The following is a 20,550-nucleotide window of genomic DNA, read 5'->3' on the forward strand; positions in this document are numbered from 1 at the left end:
GAGTTACACCATGAATGCACAATCCCTCCATCAAATCAAATGTATTTATATAGCCCTTCTTACATCAGCTGATATCTCAGTGCTGTACAGAAACCCAGCCTAAAACCCCAAACAGCAAGCAATGCAGGTGTAGATGCACGGTGGCTAGGAAAAACTCCCTAGAAAAGCCAAAACCTAGGAAGAAACCTAGAGAGGAACCAGGCTATGAGGGTTGGCCAGTCCTCTTCTGGCTGTGCCGGGTGGAGATTATAACAGAACATGGCCAAGATGTTCAAATGTTCATAAATGACCAGCATGGTCAAATGATAATAATCAGAGTAGTTGTCGAGGGTGCAACAGGTCAGCACCTCAAGAGTAAATGTCAGTTGGCTTTTCATAGCCGATCATTGACCACTCCTGCTGTCTCTAGAGAGTTGAAAACAGCAGGCGCTCAGACTGTCCCCAATAGGCTGAGAGAGGCTGGACTGAGAGAGGCTTGTAGGCCTGTTGTAAGGCAGGTCCTCACCAGACCTCACCGGCAACAACGTCGCCTATGGGCACAAACCCACCGTCGCTGGACCAGACAGGACTGGCAAAAAGTGCTCTTCACTGACAAGTCGCAGTTTTGTCTCACCAGGGGTGATGGTCAGATTCACGTTTATCGTCGAAGGAATGAGCGTTACACCGAGGCCTGTACTCTGGAGCGGGATCGATTTGGAGGTGGAGGGTCCGTCATGGTCTGGGGCGGTGTGTCACAGCATCATCGGACTGAACTTGTTGTCATTGCAGGCAATCTCAACGCTGTGCGTTACAGGTAAGACATCCTCCTCCCTCGTGGAGGGTCATCCTGACATGACCCTCCAGCATGACAATGCCACCAGCCATACTGCTCGTTCTGTGCATGATTTCCTGCAAGACAGGAATGTCAGTGTTCTGCCATGGCCAGCGAAGAGCCCGGATCTCAATTCCTTTGAGCACATCTGGGACCTGTTGGATTGGAGGGTGAGGGCTAGGGCCATTCCCCCCAGAAATGTCCGGGAACTTGCAGGTGCCTTGGTGGGAGAATGGGGTAACATCTCACAGCAAGAACTGGCAAATCTGGTGCAATCCATGAGGAGGAGATGCACTGCAGTACTTAATGCAGCTGGTGACCACACCAGATACTGACTGTTACTTTTGATTTTGACCCCCCCCCTTTGTTCAGGGACACATTCAATTTCTGTTAGTCACATGTCTGTGGAACCTGTTCAGTTTATGTCTCAGTTGTTGAATCTTGTTGTGTTCATATAAATATTTACACATGTTAAGTTTGCTGAAAATTAATGCAGTTGACAGTGAGAGGACGTTTCTTTTTTTGCTGAGTGTATTTATTTATTTATATGTGTAATATAAATACACTGCTCAAAAAAATAAAGGGAACACTTAAACAACACAATGTAACTCCAAGTCAATCACACTTCTGTGAAATCAAACTGTCCACTTAGGAAGCAACACTGATTGACAATAAATTTCACATGCTGTTGTGCAAATGGAATAGACAACAGGTGGAAATTATAGGCAATTAGCAAGACACCCCCAATAAAGGAGTGGTTCTGCAGGTGGGGACCACAGACCACTTCTCAGTTCCTATGCTTCCTGGCTGATGTTTTGGTCACTTTTGAATGCTGGCGGTGCTTTCACTCTAGTGGTAGCATGAGACGGAGTCTACAACCCACATAAGTGGCTCAGGTAGTGCAGCTCATCCAGGATGGCACATTCTTGCGAGCCGTGGCAAGAAGGTTTGCTGTGTCTGTCAGCGTAGTGTCCAGAGCATGGAGGCGCTACCAGGAGACAGGCCAGTACATCAGGAGATGTGGAGGAGGCCATAGGCGGACAACAACCCAGCAGCAGGACCGCTACCTCCGCCTTTGTGCAAGGAGGAGCAGGAGGAGCACTGCCAGAGCCCTGCAAAATGACCTCCAGCAGGCCACAAATGTGCATGTGTCTGCTCAAACGGTCAGAAACAGACTCCATGAGGGTGGTATGAGGGCCCGACGTCCACAGGTGGGGGTTGTGCTTACAGCCCAACACCGTGCAGGACGTTTGGCAATTGCCAGAGAACACCAAGATTGGCAAATTCGCCACTGGCGCCCTGTGCTCTTCACAGATGAAAGCAGGTTCACACTAAGCACATGTGACAGACGTGACAGTCTGGAGACGCTGTGGAGAACGTTCTGCTGCCTGCAACATCCTCCAGCATGACCGGTTTGGCGGTGGGTCAGTCATGGTGTGGGGTGGCATTTCTTTGGGGGGCCGCACAGCCCTCCATGTGCTCGCCAGAGGTAGCCTGACTGCCATTAGGTACCGAGATGAGATCCTCAGACCCCTTGTGAGACCATATGTTGGTGCGGTTGGCCCTGGGTTCCTCCTAATGCAAGACAATGCTGGACCTCATGTGGCTGGAGTGTGTCAGCAGTTCCTGCAAGAGGAAGGCATTGATGCTATGGACTGGCCCGCCCGTTCCCCAGACCTGAATCCAATTGAGCACATCTGGGACATCATGTCTCGCTCCATCCACCAACGCCACGTTGCACCACAGACTGTCCAGGAGTTGGCGGATGCTTTAGTCCAGGTCTGGGAGGAGATCCCTCAGGAGACCATCCGCCACCTCATCAGGAGCATGCCCAGGCGTTGTAGGGAGGTCATACAGGCATGTGGAGGCCACACACACTACTGAGCCTCATTTTGAGTTGTTTTAATGACATTACATCAAAGTTGGATCAGCCTGTAGTGTGGTTTTCCACTTTAATTTTGAGTGTGACTCCAAATCCAGATCTCCATGGGTTGATAAATTGGATTTCCATTGATTATTTTTGTGTGATTTTGTTGTCAGCACATTCAACTATGTAAAGAAAAAAAGTATTTAATAAGATTATTTCTTTCATTCAGATCTAGGATGTGTTGTTTAAGTGTTCCCTTTATTTTTTTGAGCAGTGTATATATATATATATATATATATATATATATTTATAATGACATTTTAATATATATATATTCACAGTTAAGTCAGAACGCTAGCTACCGTTAACTTAGCAGACTTGTAATATCAGTCTTAGGGTATGTTGAGATGTAGATAAGCAAGCTATATTAATAAATCTAGATGGTTAAAACCCCTTCATATCCTTAACTTGGTCATTTAAAAATGTCTCTGTGTTGGTTTTATTAGCGGTCACGACCATCTGATCTGCTAGGCCAGAACAGTAAGGGTTCATGGCCGAGGTCGAGTATGATGAGTGACTGTGTGTGACCTGACCTATGATGGCTAGCAAGTCATTACTCATCACTTATGAATGCAGGTGTCACCAAGTCGGCTCCTCGGATTTCCTTTGGTTTTCTTCAGAGGCAGCTTGTCAGACTCTTTAATCCACATTAGAACCTGGCACTGAGCTTTAAAGCCATCCAAGCTGCAAGTCTGGGTCAGTACACAAGAGTGTAGTGGATGTATACAGTGGCTCTACATTTCGAGAGTTGTTTTGGACATTGATAATATTGGGTTTACTTGATGTTACTTTTAGATACATTTTACATTTGGTTTCTGAATTCAGTGTATATTTCAGCTGGAGCTTTTTATTTTTCAGTGTGTTCATCTGGTCAAGTAGTGCTGTTCAATCAGTGAAAAGTAAAGAACGCTGCAGAATTGGAGAAAGGTTGAGGGCGGACACAGGGATGAGCAGGCCATTACTGCACTGGAACTGGGAGAAGTGCGCAAGATACATGAATTAGTGCGGAGACTGGAAATTGAAAATGAAGCTCTAAGCGAGAGGTGAAGAAATATCAACACCAACAACCAGGCTCTCTCTGGTGGGCTCATCAGCTGTCCCTCTTTGCTGGAGGAACGTCAAATTGTATGTGATTTGCTGGACCCTGAACCAGCGGAGGTTGAAAGCCTGACAGAGAAACTAGTGGGGCAGGATGTACACATATATGATGGCTGTTATGCACACTTGCCCCACACTGACATGTTGGAGAAGACACACTGGCAGGGATGCATGGGGTCAGAGGAGCTGGTAGACAGGGACACAGAGAAGGGAGCAGAGCAGTCTGCGCTCAACCTGGTGGACCTCCTGGGCCTAGAGGAGGGCTGTGAGCTGGAGAATGAAGAGAGCTGGTAGGTACCTGCACTTTTTGATAAAAACTGAACTGTGTATACTGTCAGTAATAAGACTATTCCAAATCATTGCAGCAACATTTTTGTCCATGTATCCCTTTTCAAACAACCTGCTTTTGTAATACCTCAATTGCTTAGTTTTAATTCAGTGCTTAAAGAGATGCTCCAGAACTTTTGTATAATTTCAGCCAGTAGTTTTGAAAGTGGTGCTCACGAGCCAAAACAGTCCCTGTTATTTGTGTACTACATCATCCAATTGTGTACTACCTCATCCAATTCATATGATATGTTATGAATCCAATTCATACAATATGTAACAAATGTATTGTGTTTAAGATCCTGGACTGCATCTTTAATCAGAATCCAATAACATACTATCTCATTCGTTCTTAGATTATATGAGTCACCCAAGAAACAGGCATCTGCTGAAAGAAGCGATAAGTCACCTATAAAGTGGTGCAGACAGGTTCTGGACAACCCCAACCCTGAAACAGAGGTGGCATGTCACACATTAATTGATATCCTGGACCAAAGTAAGTACTGCACAGTATATTACAATCTCTCATTCAAATTGACACAGACTAAAATTGGCCAATTGGTCGTGTCTATGCTTTATTATCCTGAACAGGTAGCTTCTATTAATTAAATATCCCTCTTCTTTCCCTTAGAGACAAGATGGAGGAGTATCTTTCGCAGTCGCTTCCACAGACATCCTGTAGCCTTTCCTGACACTGGCTATCTTTGCATGGGCTCACCTTCCACTCTGTACCACAGATCAACTAACAGAAGTCAACAAACCAATAAACCTAACAGCTCATGTAGGGTACGATCTGTAGAAAATAATTCCCAATTCTTAAAACTGTTCTTTACGAAGGGTGCCTGTACATGTAGTGATATACAGTACATTCAGAAAGTATTCAGACCGCTTGACTTTTTCCACATTTTGTTACGTTACAGCCTTATTCTAAAATGGATTAAAGAAAACATTTCCTCAACAATCTACACACAATAGCGAAAACAGGTTTTTAGACATTTTTGCAAATGTATTAACAACAGAAATACCTTATTTACATAAGTATTCAGACCCTTTGCTATGAGACTAGAAATTGAGCTCAGGTGCATCCTGTTTCCATTGATCATCCTTGAGATGTTTCTACAACTTGAGACCACCTGTGGTAAATTCTATTGATTGGACACGATTTGGAAAGGCACACAACTATCTATATAAGGTCCCACAGTTGACAGTGCATGTCAGAGCAAAAATCAAGTCATGAAGTCGAAGGATTGTCCGTAGAGCTCTGAGACAGGATTGACTCGAGGCACAGATCTGTGGAAGGGTTCCAAAAAATGTCTGCAGCATTGAAGGTCCCAAAGAACACAGGGGCCTCCATCATTCTTAAATGGAAGAAGTTTGGAACCACCAAGACTCTTCCTAGAGCTGGCCTCCCGGCCAAACTGAACAATTGGGGGAGAAGGGCCTTGGTCAGGGAGGTGACCAAGAACCCGATGGTCACTCTGACAGAGCTCCAGAGTTCCTCTGTGGAGATGGGAGAACCTTCGAGAAGGAGAACCATCTCTGCAGCACTCCACCAATTAGGCCTTTATGGTAGAGTGGCCAGACGGAAGCCATTCCTCAGTAAAAGGCACACGACAGCCCTTTGGAGTTTGCCAAAAGGCACCTAAAGGACTCTCAGACCACAATAAACAAGATTCTCTGGTCTGATGAAACCAAGATTGAACTCTTTGCCCTGAATGCCAAGAGTCACGTCTGGAGGAAACCTGGCACCATCCCTACGGTGAAGCATGGTGGTGGCAGCATCATGTCGTGGGATGTTTTTCAATGACAGGGACTGGGAGACTAGTCAGGATCGAGGGAAAGATGAACAGAGCAAAGTACAGAGAGATCCTTTATGAAAACCAGGCCCTCAGACTGGGGCAACGGTTCACCTTCCAACAGGACCCCGACCCTCAGTACACAGCCAAGACAATGCAGGAGTGGCTTTGGGACAAGTCTCTGAATGTCCTTGAGTGGCCCAGTCAGAGCCCGGACTTGAGCCTGATCTAACATCTCTGGAGAGACCTAAACAATAGCTGTGCAGCGACGCTCCCCATCCAACCTGACAGAGCTTGAGAGGATCTGCAGAGAAGAATGGGAGAAACTCCCCAAATACATGGTGTGCCAAGCTTGAGGCGTCATACCCAATAAGACTTGAGTCTGTAATCACTGCCAAAGGTGCTTCAACAAAGTACTGAGTAAAGGCTCTGAATACTTATGTAAATGTGGTATTTCAGGTTTTTGGGGGGGTATTGTGTGTAGATTGATGAGGGGGAAAAACAACAATTTAATCCATTTAAGAGTATGGCTATAACGTAACAAATAGTGGAAAAAGTAAAGAACTCTGAATACTTTCCGAATGCAGTGTAACTCCCACCGACTACAATTCCAGATTGTCCTGGTTGTATTTACTCAGTGTCTCTATTGCTTTGGTATTTCAGATAACAATGATGCTAGTTTACCACCCTGCATGGATGAGAATGAGCCAAGTGTCTCAGATGACTCCATCACCATGGGCTACAGGCTGCAGGACCTCACTGACATCCAGGTCATGGCTCGCATGCAGGAGAAGAGTGAGTGTGGAAACCCTCTAGTTTTAATTCATACATAGGTCATTCTTGGGCTGCAGTAATATTTTTTACAAATATACTTTTTTTTACTAGAATAAATGCATTTTCTGAACACCCCACAACATTAAGTACATACTAAACCTTCAAGAAAAAATATTTTCCCACCTCAGGCATTAAGGCTCTTTTATTATTGTCAATTTTTGTTTGACATGGACACTGTTGATCTTCAATATGGAAGTTGTCTGTAAATGATTATAAAAGATAATTGTGTCCCCCAAACCAATTCAATTATTATAAATATAAAATATATGTCAAATCTCAGAATTTTGTTGTATTAAACCCTGAAATAGACACATTATTTTAAAAAATGCTTTCAATTCAGAATTTTAACATAAATCTAGTCTTCTTGGGATTGTCCTTAACATTTCAGACTGAGCTCAGAAAACATTAAATTCATATTTATTCATCTTTGCCATTTTATTTAATACATATTGTCATGTGACAGGGTTGAGACTAGGGTGACAGGGTTTAATACTGTAACGGGGTTAAAGAGACATATCGGTTTCCAGATAAACTAGTTCAGTTTACTATCAAAATCCCTCCAAGATTTACCCCAAAACATTGCATTTCATTGTATGCAACCATGTAATAAGGACATTAGATATATTTAGAATAATCTGGGTTTTATTAACCAAACTGCAGTAAATATCGAAACAAATAAAAACACAACAGGTTTCATCATCAAACTGTAGGAACATTTTCCAAGGGCATTTAGAATTTGAATTTTTACCTTTTGTTTAACTAGCCAAGTCAATTAAGAACAAATTCTTATTTACAATGACAGCCTAGGAACAGTTAGTTAACTGCCTTGTTCAGGGGCAGAACAACAGATTTATACTTTGTCAGCTCGGGGATTTGAACTAGCAACCTTTTGGTTACTTGCCCAACACTCTAACCACTAGGCTACCTGCCGCCCCAGGCTGTTCTAGAATGCTAGAACAGCTCTAACTACAGCACTAGTGTCAGCATGACTATCCTTCTCAGGAGCACCATATTCATTCATTCATGGTTTTCTTCCTGAGAGTATCCCACACATCTCTCTCAACCTCTACGTGGCGGGATGTCACACGCTGTGAGGGTGGAATCATTTCAAGGACTTCATCAAACTGATACCAGTGGATGTCGTTTCAAGAAGACCATAAAAATCTGTTTGGTCCTACACGATGCATACATTTCACTTGTACACTCATTTCATCTGTGCCGAGGATGATGCCTGGATAAAGGTCATCATTATATTCCACTACACACCACTGACCAAGAAGACATTGAATTTCGTCCATGGGTTGTGGATTTTCCTCATTGGCTGACTGTTCTGGAGCAGCCAGGACCTTCTGCCTGGAACTGAAGTGCTGTGAGTTAAAGCATGTAAAGTTTAGGTCCTTTGTTGAACAAAGGCAGCTGATATCACGAGACATCAGCTCATCAGGAGCAAGGGTGATGACCTGGTGTATTCTCATGGTGGAGGGCACTGCTTTTATCGGGCTTGGCATCATCTCCATCGCACGTTCAACATCAGCACTCTTCATAAAGAACAGCTTCACTGACGTGTTTGTCTCACGGAGGGCTTTGTAAAAGCTCCTGTGCGTCACTGATATCACGGCCTTTAGCCACCAACCTGTCCGCCGTTCACTTCAACGTTCCTCCCACACCATCAGGAGACCCTTTTCTATGGCTTGACTCCAAAAAGTTCCATGTACCAGCTTTGAATCCACGTTTGTGTAATTCTGTTGTGAAAAGCAGGAAGTTGCCATCTCTGATGCTCTCTCTCTCAAGGTATTGTTCCCTTTTTTCTGGGTCAGCATTTTGACGTGCTCGACACTACCTTTTGTCTTCTTAAAATATATACATGTATACACTATAATCCTTGAGTAATTTAGGATCTAGAGCGACTTAAAGGAACAACTGAAGTTAAGATCCTTGCACAACTCTCCTAACACTAGGCTACCTACCTTAAAATATATTTTTTGTGACCCAATTCTTGTAATATAAAAAGTCAGAGGGACTGAAATATTACCTGAGCCCAAGAATGACCCACTATGCATAATTACTTTACTTGTGAAGAGGGTGTTTGACAGTGTTTTCCTTCTCCCAAGGTTTAAGACAAGACTATTCCTCCATCCCTGCTGCTGCCACACCATTCAGGAGTGTTGGTACAGCCATGCTGTCACCTTGTAATTATGGCTACAGTGATCTGGAGTTCGACAAGTATAGTCTGGAGAACACAGTCGCATACACAACTCCTCCCAGCCAGCTGCCCCACTACCGGCCCTCCCCATTGGGCCAGTCATCCAGATCCATAGCCCAGCCTGGTCACAGCAGCCAGCTGCCAAGGCTTCCCAGTCAGGCCACCACTCAATCTAAGCTGCTTAAACTCGCAAAGAGAATAGGTAAAAAGAGCGCCTGAATAGAAAATTAAATTTGACACACAAATTCACATATTGACTTTTACTTGAAAACAAAAAAAAATCGACACTACCAGTTTAACATGATCTGCTATGTGTGTTTGACCGATTGTATATGTGAAATGGGAGTTGACCCAGATGTAGGTTGTTGTTGTTGTAGAGGAGCTGAAAAGCTGCATGCAAAACATCCTGGAGGCTAACGGCCAGCTCCCCACAAACCAGCCCACCTCCCGCCTGACCCCTATCGCTGGTTCAACCAGATCTCCACCTGGTGGGTTAGTATTTTAGTAGGGAGAGCATATACTAAACCATAATGTCTATACACACCATCATGTACATATATATTTCGGACTATGACATTGTTTATTCTGATATTTTTGGGATATTGTTAGGTATTACTGCACTGTTGGAGCTAGAAACTGAAGCATTTCACTGCACCTGCGATAACATCTGCAAAATATGTGTACACGACCAATAAAATTTGATTGCATCTCAGCAAGCGTATAGAAATCCATAGGAATTGAATTTTGTACTTGCTTTTATTTCATACACATGTTTAGGCCATAATTCCAAACTTATGATTACCTCCTACAGTAGGTGCGTCTTCAGTCAAGCTTGGGAGTGGTGGCCGATCTTCATTTGTCCCTACCAAAACCCTGAGCTCCAGTGACCCTGCGACTGAAGCAGTACGCCAGTCCCTGAGAGAATGATTTCAGTCCTCTTCCATCAGAGGGCTGCAGAGACCCCAGTCCCTTAGCCCCGCTGGTTTGAGGAACCCCTGTCCCAGTAAGGACCTCTCAGTTGGAGAGTACCTGTCAAGTCATGGTCGTGTCTATGCCTCCCCTGAGAGATCCACTACCCTGGCTTGGGACAGAATGGGGCAGCCTGCCAATGCACGTAGGCAAAACGGTGTACTCAACATTCCTTAGTAATCTGTAACTAATGTATTAAAGTACATTAAACAGTAGGTTTGATTTCTGTGCATTTCAATTGAGTTGTCATTTTCTTCTGCCAATCATACAGTACTGATTTATTTAGTATGGCTTCACAATCTCTTCCACTGGAACTGGACACATCCCTCCTTTCTCAGTTATAAATGCAAGGTGCTGCACAATGCTACATTCCAAACGACCTCCAACAAATCAATCTTAATTTGATTCAAATGTTTTGATTTGACACACAAATCCACATACTTAGAACTGATACAGTATATCATTATTAACATAAAGTATCACACAGGTCTCGGTCATAAAACACCATCCTTTTCTTCATACTACTTTTACACTGGTTTACATGTAAATGTCTTCCTCAATCACTCCAGTACCCCTGCACATTGAAATAATGGTACTGGCACTGCACTGACCTGTATATAAAACCTGTATATAACTGCATTCTCGTGTTTCATTTTTTTCTTATCTCCATTTCACTTGTTTTATTTCTTAACTATTTTACTATATCTATTGTGCATTATTGGAAAAGAGCTCACAAGTTAAGCACTGTACTGTTTTACACCTACTATATTCTGTGCATGTGACAAAAATTGTAACAATTTATACCACAACATGTTTCAGTTGAAAAGTCAGAATTTAACACTGAGGACAGTTACAATATTGGGCAGAGGAGCTCCAACTTCAGATAGTCTTGGCAATTTGTTGCAAAGTGAGTGAGCAGTTGTGGTATACACTGCACTTCCACCTATACTTAGTACATACAGACATATGTTTAAGATTTCTAAACTTTACAATAGTTACATGACGTATGTCTAGTTGTAGAGACAGGGACCAGCAGTTTTGGAATAAAATATTGAAGACTGAGCGCAGTCTACTCCCCCACCGCCCCCACCCTTCCGAGCTATCAGGGAGCTACGTGATTGGTCCAGGCCTGAAAACAGCCTTAAGGATCTAGAATGTTGTACAGGCCTCTCATTTGCACCATGAGAAATATAACCTAATTTAATAAGAAGACTGCGGAAAGACTGTTCGAACCCGAAAAGTGTAATTTAAAAAAGACACCAGTGACTTGGTTTGGTAAGTATGTACTACGTTTAATGCAATATGACAACGGGCCTCCACCCCAGTCGAAAAAAACAACAATGGTGGCTAGCTAGCCAAGCTAATTAACGGCATAGCTAGCTCGGAAATATATCGTGACTTTTGCAAGCCGATGTTCATTTGTGTTTTCTTTCAGTGCATACTTTCTAAAGTATATACACAGTTGTGGGTTTACTGCGTTTATTTTACTAATAATATTGATTACAATTGCTGGGAATGCTATTGCTAACTAGTTAGCTCGCTAATTTAGCACAGAACAGAAAAACATTTGCAGAGCGTCAGTATTGCACACTTGTTGGATCCCTGAAAAAAATCATAGATTCGATGTATGCTTAAATATCATTTAGCATGTTATTCATGCGTATTCATTATTTTTGCTACATTCACCTGCGCGCTCGAGCTATACGTCATTGTTGGCGGGGTTATGTGCCCACAATGTAAACAGAAGCCGCCATATTTATTGCGTCTGGGCGCTCTCTCTGCTGTCTGTCAGTGGGTTGTAACTAGATGGAGTACAGCTACGACCGGAAGGGACTTTTCCTAGCAGGTTGTAGCTAACCATTTTCCTAACATTAACCTAATTCTCCTAACCTGACACGTTAATTATTCTAACCTGCTACGAAGAAGTCACTTCCAGTCGTAGCTATATAACACCTAGTCAAAATTAACTTAAGCAGCAGGTTATGAAAATTAACGTAGAGGTTAGTAGAATTAGGTTAAGAAAAATAGTTATGGTCGCGTGGAAATTCTTACACAGGGACACTTGAATGATTTAGCATAATTAATTGATCATTACCGTTTCATTCATGTGACTGACCAATACTGGTTCATAACATGTGACAGAGCATTACCTCACAAGGCTTCTTCTCTCTAAGCTGAGACCTGGAAATTGAGATCTCTTTCTCAAAACAATGTCTGGGTGTACTGCCAAATTGCAGATACTGATAGGTGAGGATTCGTTAAATCAGTCACTTGCATTAACACAGAAATTGGTTATTAGAACAATACATGAATAGACCACAGGTATTAATTATCAGAAAAGCACAAACATTAAAATTCCCATTATAAGGGTTAGCTAAAATGTTCTCCTAACCTGCTTCGAAATGTTAACTTCCGTTCGTAGCTGTACTCCATGTAGTACCAACCCAGTCAGTGGGCTACTGCAAGACTGTCAAAGCACTGTAACTACAGTGGTTACAAAGTGGCATTGATTCATTACTGTCACCCACAACAAAGTTCAAATTCTGGTACGTTATCAAATCCTGGAAGTATGTTTTTTTTTTTCTTCATGTGAACTCCAGAAATATCACAACTCAACCTATCCAAACGTTGTACATCACCTGTGAGAATGTATGAATATAAACATGATGTTGTAGATTTTTGCTTCCCATTAAATTTAGCAATGCATCATCAACCACATTACTTCTGCATTTATCGGATAGTTGACCCTTTCTCCTTATAATATAAGATATTATAAAGGCCCATCCAATCTTATAAAAAGTAATCAAGCATTATAGCTGTCTGCTTTATTTCCACAAAAAAAAAAAAATTCAGGATAATATAATGGAAACTGATTTATCGGCTGTGTTTTCCTTTTCTCTATTTCAAGTGTCTTCTCCCTTGCTGATGACAACAACAAAAAAGCATAACACTTCACTGATGGTTTGAGAGCTCAGCATCAATTATGAATGCTGAAATGCAATGTGTTTTTAATCTTAACATTTAGTAATTTTATGTCAATGTTTATTCAGCATTGATTACAGCATTGATGAAGATCAATCTGTTGATTATTTAATTGAATCAAGTGTGTTGACACATTTGTATTGATTTATGCATTGACAGAGGTCCTGATTGATCAGATAAAATGAGATCAACTTAATCCTCTCCTCTTTTGTGTTTGTAGCAGACAGGATACAAATAGAATGGACCATGGTGGAGGGGTCCTGAACTTTCAGATGCAGAACTCAAAGATGCAACACACAATGATAATGCAGGATTTTGGTATGTCATCTTTATCAATACTCCATGGCCTTTTGTTTATTTGACTGTGTCTGTGTATGTTCGAACTGATAAGATGAGTCTAACAGTTCCTCCTGACTTCCCCAGTGGCAGGTATGGGTGGCATGGCTCACATCGACGGTGACCACATTGTGGTGTCTGTGCCAGAGGCGGTGCTGGTGTCAGATGTGGTGACTGATGAGGAGGGCATCACATTTGAGCATGACCTGGGCTCCGAGGTTGTAGAGGGGCCAGACATCTTCTGCAGTGACGACCCTGACGGCATGATCATGACTGAGTCAGTCCTGGGGGCCGAGGTGGCCATCGATGAGGTGCTGGACTCAGACCACCATCAACATGTGCTGACAGCAGAGCTCATAGAGGAATCTGACAATGTTCCTGACCGGGTGTTTGAGATGGTCACGGAGGAGATCATGGTCTCTAACTGCAACTCAGAAACATATGTGGAGGAGATGGAAGACTCTGCAGTCACCATCGAGGAGCAGGACGATGAGGATGGGGGGAATGTCTCTGAGGACTACCTGGTGATCTCCTGTAAGTCGCATACATCTTCTGTTCTTAGAACTACTAGCATTTCATGTTGTATTCGGCCCATGTGACAAATACAATTTAATTTGATTTGCTCCAACACTCACAGAATAATTGCCTCTAATAGGATGAATCAGAGAATGTGCACACCCTACATATTTATTTGGACAGTGAAGCTTAAACGGTTAATTTAGCTCTATACTCCAGCATTTTGGATTTAAGATCAAATGTTTTATGACGCGAAAGAACAGAATGTCACCTTTTATTTGAAGGTATCTATTTTACCGTTTACAAATGAAAGCACTTTAGGTATCTAGTCCATTTCAAGATGTGCTAAGTATTTGGACAAATTCACTTATAGTGTATTAAATTTAGTCTAAAGTTTAGTATTTGGTCCCATATTCCTAGCACGCAATGACTACATCAAGCTTGTGACTCTACAAAGTTGTTGGATGCATTTGCAGTTTGCATTATTTACCATACATTTATATTGGGCACAACATAATCTGAAACACAACCAAAACAAACTGCAAATGCATCCAACAAGCTTGATGTACTCATTGTGTGCTAGGAATATGGGACCAAATACTAAACTTAAGACTAACTTGAATACATGATAAGTGAATTTGCCCAAATACTTAAGACACCTTCAAATGGGGTGACTAGATACATAAAGTGCATTCATTTGTAAACGGTAAAACAGACATGTATGAAAATACCTTCAAATAGAAGGTGACATTCTGTACTGTCGCCTCATATGAAACATTTGATCTCAAATCCAAAATGCTAGATTATAGAGCCAAATTAAAAGTTTTTAGCTTCACTGTCCAAATAAATACGTAGGGGAGTGAACAATAATTGTGCTGTTTGTGCAGTGGATGATGTTGAGGAGAAGTTGGACATGGAGGACACACCCCTGAAGATGGGTTCTGAGGTGATGCCTGAGGAGGATGGCTCCAAAGATGGCGACTATGACTCTGAGTGCATCAAAGTCTACATCTTCAAGGCAGAGGCTGATGATGATGTTGACATAGGCGAGGACTGCTATTATTTGGCTTTCTGAAAGTTACGACTTATTTGAAAGGCACACCTCTGTTTAGTTTTCCTGACTTCAGACGTTTACTGTGAGTGCAGGTGGCACAGAGATTGTAGCTGAGAGTGACTTCCACAACGGTCACGCAGTGCTGGAGACTGGGGGCATTGGCAAGGTGTCTCGAGAGAAGATGGTCTACATGGCAGTGAAAGACCCTTCCCAGGAGGATTCAGAGATCAGTGAGTCCCCTGAATTACCAGCACTTCCTCCAATCCCTTATACACATCAGATCATATGTCTGTCTTATTCTTTTTGTCCCAATAAGTGGTTGTAGTATTAAATATAGTGACTACGTTTTGCTTGTCTCTGAGCAGACTGTGCTGAGATGGCAAATGAGGTGTATATGGAGGTGATAGTGGGAGAGGAGGATGCCCCTGCCATTCAGGACTCACTGGAAGACTCCAGCCACAATAAGAACGTTGGCACCATAGCCTGGGCTGCAGCTTATGGTAAAGCTGACTCCTTTCCTTCATAGACATACACATACTGTATGCAGTAAGATAGAATTCTACATTTAGCCTTACATTTGGATTTTGTTCACATCATGATTTTTGAGTGTGTTGAATTGGTGGATGTTGTATATGACATAGGCTCAAAATAATTTTCTCTAGGTAACAGTCTGGACTCCAGGCTGGAGAACAAGAACAACACAGGTACACAATACCTGAAGATCAGCGACAGCCTGAGTACAAGTAGAGCTCTCAAACAGAATATCAAGAAAAAGAAGAAGGGAGAGACACGTCAGTGTCAGACAGGTATGGGGTTCTCTGTTCATTAAACCATACCATTTTATAATATTAGTTTTTAGCTGTAGTCCTAACACTGCCTGGTCTTTTTTCTTCCACTCTTCTCCCCAGCCGTGATCATTGGTCCAGATGGCCAACCTCTGACTGTGTACCCCTGTCACATCTGCGGGAAAAAGTTCAGATCACGAGGCTTCCTGAAGATCCACATGAAGAACCACCCGGACCACATGTTCAAGAAGAAGTACCAGTGCACAGACTGTGACTTTACCACCAACAAGAAGGTCAACTTCCACAACCACCTGGAGGGCCACAAGCTCATAGTGAAGAGTGACAGGGTACCAGAGTTCACTGAGTTCACGCGGCGTTACTGTGTGGAGAGCCCCGTCAGCTCCAACAAGCTTATCCTGCGTGACCAGGAACCCAAGCTGCACCACTGTAAGTACTGTGACTATGAGACAGCCGAGCAGGGTCTGCTCAACCGCCACCTGCTGGCCGTGCACAGCAAGAGCTTTGCCCACGTATGTGTGGAGTGTGCAAAGGGTTTCCGCCACCCCTCAGAGCTCAAGAAGCACATGAGGACCCACACAGGTGAGAAGCCTTACCACTGCCAGCATTGTGAGTTCCGCTGTGCCGACCAGTCCAACCTGAAGACCCACATAAAGAGTAAGCACGGCGCTGAGCTGCCCTTCAAGTGTGGACACTGCCCCCAGGCCTTCCCTGACGAGCGGGAGCTGCAGAGGCACATGGAGATCTTCCAGGGCCACAAGACACACCAGTGTCCGCACTGCGAGCACAAGAGCACCAACTCCAGTGACCTGAAGCGCCACATTATCTCTGTGCACACCAAAGACTTCCCTCACAAGTGTGATGTGTGTGAGAAGGGATTCCACCGGCCCTCGGAGCTCAAAAAACATGCAGAGACTCACAAAGGTGCCAGGCTGCACCAGTGCCGCCACTGTGACTTCAAGACGCCGGACCCGTTCATACTCAGCCGCCACATCCTGTCCGTCCACACCAAAGACTTGCCATTCAAGTGCAAGCGCTGTCGACGGGGCTTCAGGCATCAGCTGGAACTGAAGAAGCACATGAAGACCCACAGTGGACGGAAAGTGTACCAGTGCCAGTACTGTGAGTACAGCTCCTCTGACGCTTCCGGTTTCAAACGGCACGTCATATCCATCCACACCAAGGACTATCCCCACTGTTGTGACTACTGCACTAAAGGCTTCCGTAGGCCCTCTGAAAAGAGCCAGCACATTGCGCGGCATCACAAGGATGTTTTAATGTAGAGTTCTACTTCACACACCCTTTCCCATATTCAGAACAATCCTATTCTCACTCACTATAGAGCAGGGAAATACAATGGTTTCAATGTGGTAAAGGATGACAATTGTCACATTTTCTTACAACTTTATTAGTTATTTAATAACCTTGTCCTCACATCACCATTAGTACTCAAACCTAGGGTGCTATTCAAACAAACCTCAAGTCAGGCAAGTCCTGAATCAGAACATTGCTGAAAGCACTTTTTTTTTCAGTAGTATGCTTGTGCATGCCTGGATTGTTTGAAAAGCACAACACTTGTTATATGCAGTATCAGTGCTAAGATAATTTGATTTGAACTAATGCCATGTTTGATTGACTGCTGACTATTCTCATTTTGACCTTGGGATAACTGTTCTCTGACAAGTCATTGTATGGTTTTTAGTACTGTTTCTGCTAGCAGTAAATTGTGAAAATAATGCATTTTCAAGACCCAGTTATAATTGCAAATGTAAACAGTCATCTGAGTCAGTTTTCTCTGTATTCAAAGGGATGGAAAGGGGATGTGGACGACTCGGCTTTGTACTCGTATGTGTCCATTATGCATTGAAATAATCGTTTGTCAGACAATCAGGGGTTTTCATTTTTTTCACATGTGTGCGCTAGTAAAATCATCTTGCTCCGAGCCAACAACATCATGTTCACTATCAGGAATGTCTCTCATGCATCAGACAAAATCAGTGTTATCTATTCTCATGTCTCAACTGAAATGTTAGGAGCTCCTTTAGTAAATAAAGACATCTGATAAATTGTTCACCTCAACCTATTACTTTCATTCACTCTTCATATTAACTTTTTGCCATCATTCACTCAGTAACAAATAATGTAGCAACAGGTGGATTTGTGTTAAGATGACACTGCTTGCATCTTACATGGGCACCTACTGACATCAAGTCATCCCATGATTGACCTAGAGAGGTGAAATCAAGATTGTATTTTGTTTATTGATTTAGAATGATGAACATCTGATTTAGGGAAATGTACTTTTTGAAATAATATCTTTGAGGGGTATAGATACCCCCCCCCCCCCATGACAAAAATGATCAGTTTCTCTGATTTTACTATTTATAGGTATGTGTTTGGGTAATATGAATATTTTTGTTTTATTCTATAAACTACTGATAACATTTCTCCCAAATTAAAATATTGTCATTTCTAGCATTTATTTGCAGAAAATGACAACTGATCCTCCACCAAATTTCAGTGGGTGCGAGACCTGGAGAGGCCTACAAGCCACAGTGTCTCTCACCCACTGTGAAATTTGGTGGAGGATCGGTGATGATCTGGGGGTGCTTCAGCAAGGCTGGAATCGGGCAGATTTGCCTTTGTGAAGGATGCATGAATCAAGCCACTTACAAGGTTGTCCTGGAAGAAAACTTGCTTCCTTCTGCTCTGACAATGTTTGCCAACTCTGAGGATTGGTTTTTCCAGCAGGACAATGCTCCATGCCACACAGCCAGGTTGATCAAGGTGTGGATGGAGGACCACCAGATCAAGACCCTGTCATGGCCAGCCCAATCTCCAGACCTGAACCCCATTAAAAACCTGGAATGTGATCAAGAGGAAGATGGATGGTCACAAGCCATCAAACAAAGCTGAGCTGCTTGAATTTTGATGCACCAGGAGTGCATCAATGATGTCGCTCTCGCTGCTGGTGATTCTCTGATCCACCTCTACGCAGACGACACCATTCTGTATACTTCTGGCCCTTCTTTGGACACTGTGTTAACTAACCTCCAGACGAGCTTCAATGCCATACAACTCTCCTTCCGTGGCCTCCAACTGCTCTTAAATGCAAGTAAAACTAAACGCATGCTCTTCAACCGATCACTGCCCGCCTGACCAGCATCACTACTCTGGACAGTTCTGACTTAGAATATGTGGACAACTACAAATGCCTAGGTGTCTGGCTAGACTGTAAACTCTCCTCCAGACTCACATTAAGCATCTCCAATCCAAAATTAAATCTAGAATCGGCTTCTTATTTCGCAATAAAGCATCCTTCACTCATGCTGCCAAACATACCCTCGTAAAACTGACCATCCTACCGATCCTCGACTTCGGCGATGTCATCTATAAAATAGCATCCATCACTCTACTCAACAAATTGGATGCAGTCTATCACAGTGCCATCCGTTTTGTCACCAAAGCCCCATATATCACCCACCACTGCGACCTGTACGCTCTCGTTGGCTGGCCCTCGCTTCATACTCGTCGCCAAACCCACTGGCTCCAGGTCATCTACAAGTTTCTTCTAGGTAAAGCCCCGCCTTATCTCAGCTCACTTGTCACCATAGCAGCACCCACCCGTAGCACGCGCTCCAGCAGGTATATCTCATTGGTCACCCCCAAAGCCAATTCCTCCTTTGGCCGCCTTTCCTTACAGTTCTCTGCTGCCAATGACTGGAATGAACTGCAAAAATCACTGAAGCTGGAGACCCATATCTCCCTCACTAGCTACCTCATCCCCATACTGTATTTATTTATTTATCTTGCTCCTTTGCACCCCAGTATCTCTACTTGCACATTCATCTTCTGCATATCTACCATTCCAGTGTCTAATTGCTATATTGTAATTTACTTCGCCACCATGGCCTATTTATTGCCTTACCTCCCTTATCTTACCTCATTTGCACTCACTGTAAATAGATTTTTATTTTTTCTACTGTATTATTGACTGTATGTTTGTTTATTCCATGTATAACTCTGTGTTGTTGTATGTGTTGAACTGCTGTGCTTTATGTTGGCCAGGTCGCAGTTGTAAATGAGAACTTGTTCTCAACTAGCCTACCTGGTTAAAAAAAAGGTGAAATAAAAAAATAAAGTCACTAAACATCAATGTGAAAGACTGGTGGAGAGCATGCCAAGACGCATGAAAGCTGTCAGTGAAAATCAGGGTCATTCCACCAAATATTGATTTCTGAACTCTTCCTAAGTTAAAACATTAGTATTGTGTTGTTTAAAAATGAATATGAACTTATTTTCTTTGTGTTATTTGAGGTCTGACAACACTAGAAGAGCCAACACTGCATTTTTTGTTATTTTTACCAGTTGTCATTTTCTGCAAATAAATGCTCTAAATGACAATATTTTTATTTGGATTTTGGGAGAAATATCAGTAGTTTGTAGAATAAAACAAAAATATTAATTTTACCCAAAAACATACCTATAAATAGTAAAACCAGAGAAACTGATAATTTTGCAGTGGTATCTTAATTTTTTTCCAGAGCTGTATATGTGTGTGTGTGTGTGTGTGTGTGTGTATATATATATATATATATATATATAGTACCAGTGAAAAGTTTGGACACACCTACTCATTCAAGGGTTTTTCTTTATTTTTACTAGAATAATAGTGAAGACATCAACACATCAACACTATGAAATAACACATATGGAATCATGTAGTAACCAAAAAAGTGTTAAACAAATCAAAATATATTTTATATTTGAGATTCTTTGAAGTAGCCACCCTTGATGACAGCTTTGGCATTCTTTCAACCAGCTTCATGATGTAGTCACCTGGAATGCATTTCAATTAACAGGTAGGCTTTTTTTAAAGTTAATTTGTGGAATT

The 20,550-nt window shown here is 42.6% G+C and overlaps 2 protein-coding genes across 12 annotated transcripts in view; both read left to right on the forward strand.

The window, feature by feature from the left end:
* LOC115148987 (ribose-phosphate pyrophosphokinase 1) overlaps positions 1 to 10,150 on the forward strand; it is a 28,585-nt gene extending 18,435 nt beyond the window's left edge. For 6 of the 9 annotated variants that reach the window (XM_029691377.1, XM_029691376.1, XM_029691370.1 and 3 more), the window contains 5 exons: positions 3,597 to 4,126; positions 4,520 to 4,659; positions 4,795 to 4,949; positions 6,623 to 6,754; positions 8,905 to 9,267. The gene's annotated coding sequence lies outside the window, so the exon portion shown is untranslated. Of the gene's footprint in view, positions 1 to 3,596; positions 4,127 to 4,519; positions 4,660 to 4,794; positions 4,950 to 6,622; positions 6,755 to 8,904; positions 9,268 to 9,351 lie in introns of those variants that run through there. The other 3 variants (XM_029691373.1, XM_029691371.1, XM_029691372.1) reach the window with 3 other exon arrangements.
* Positions 10,151 to 11,052: 902 nt separating this feature from the next.
* Positions 11,053 to 17,735, forward strand: LOC115148985 (zinc finger protein 711). Of its 3 annotated transcripts, none has more exons than XM_029691366.1 (8): positions 11,053 to 11,240; positions 13,168 to 13,265; positions 13,371 to 13,817; positions 14,687 to 14,845; positions 14,946 to 15,083; positions 15,219 to 15,353; positions 15,516 to 15,659; positions 15,762 to 17,735. In XM_029691366.1, the coding sequence occupies exons 2-8, from the start codon at positions 13,187 to 13,189 to the stop codon at positions 16,937 to 16,939; spliced, it is 2,280 nt and encodes a 759-aa protein (XP_029547226.1). In that variant the 5' UTR covers positions 11,053 to 11,240; positions 13,168 to 13,186; the 3' UTR covers positions 16,940 to 17,735. The 3 variants fall into 3 exon arrangements, with proteins under 3 accessions (XP_029547226.1, XP_029547228.1, XP_029547227.1); XM_029691368.1 differs by having other exon boundaries at positions 13,171 to 13,265; XM_029691367.1 differs by lacking the exon at positions 11,053 to 11,240 and adding an exon at positions 12,286 to 12,511.
* Positions 17,736 to 20,550: the final 2,815 nt, after the last annotated feature.

This window comes from Salmo trutta, chromosome 15 (assembly GCF_901001165.1).
Source record: "Salmo trutta chromosome 15, fSalTru1.1, whole genome shotgun sequence".
Classification (NCBI taxonomy): Eukaryota; Metazoa; Chordata; class Actinopteri; order Salmoniformes; family Salmonidae; genus Salmo; species Salmo trutta.

Coding starts and splice junctions, on each gene's coding strand:
- LOC115148985 (XM_029691366.1), top strand. CDS start 13,187: ATGGACCATGGTGGAGGGGTCCTGAACTTTCAGATGCAGAACTCAAAG. Junction 13,266..13,370: donor AATGATAATGCAGGATTTTG/GTATGTCATCTT, acceptor TGACTTCCCCAG/TGGCAGGTATGGGTGGCATG. Junction 15,084..15,218: donor CCAGGAGGATTCAGAGATCA/GTGAGTCCCCTG, acceptor GTCTCTGAGCAG/ACTGTGCTGAGATGGCAAAT.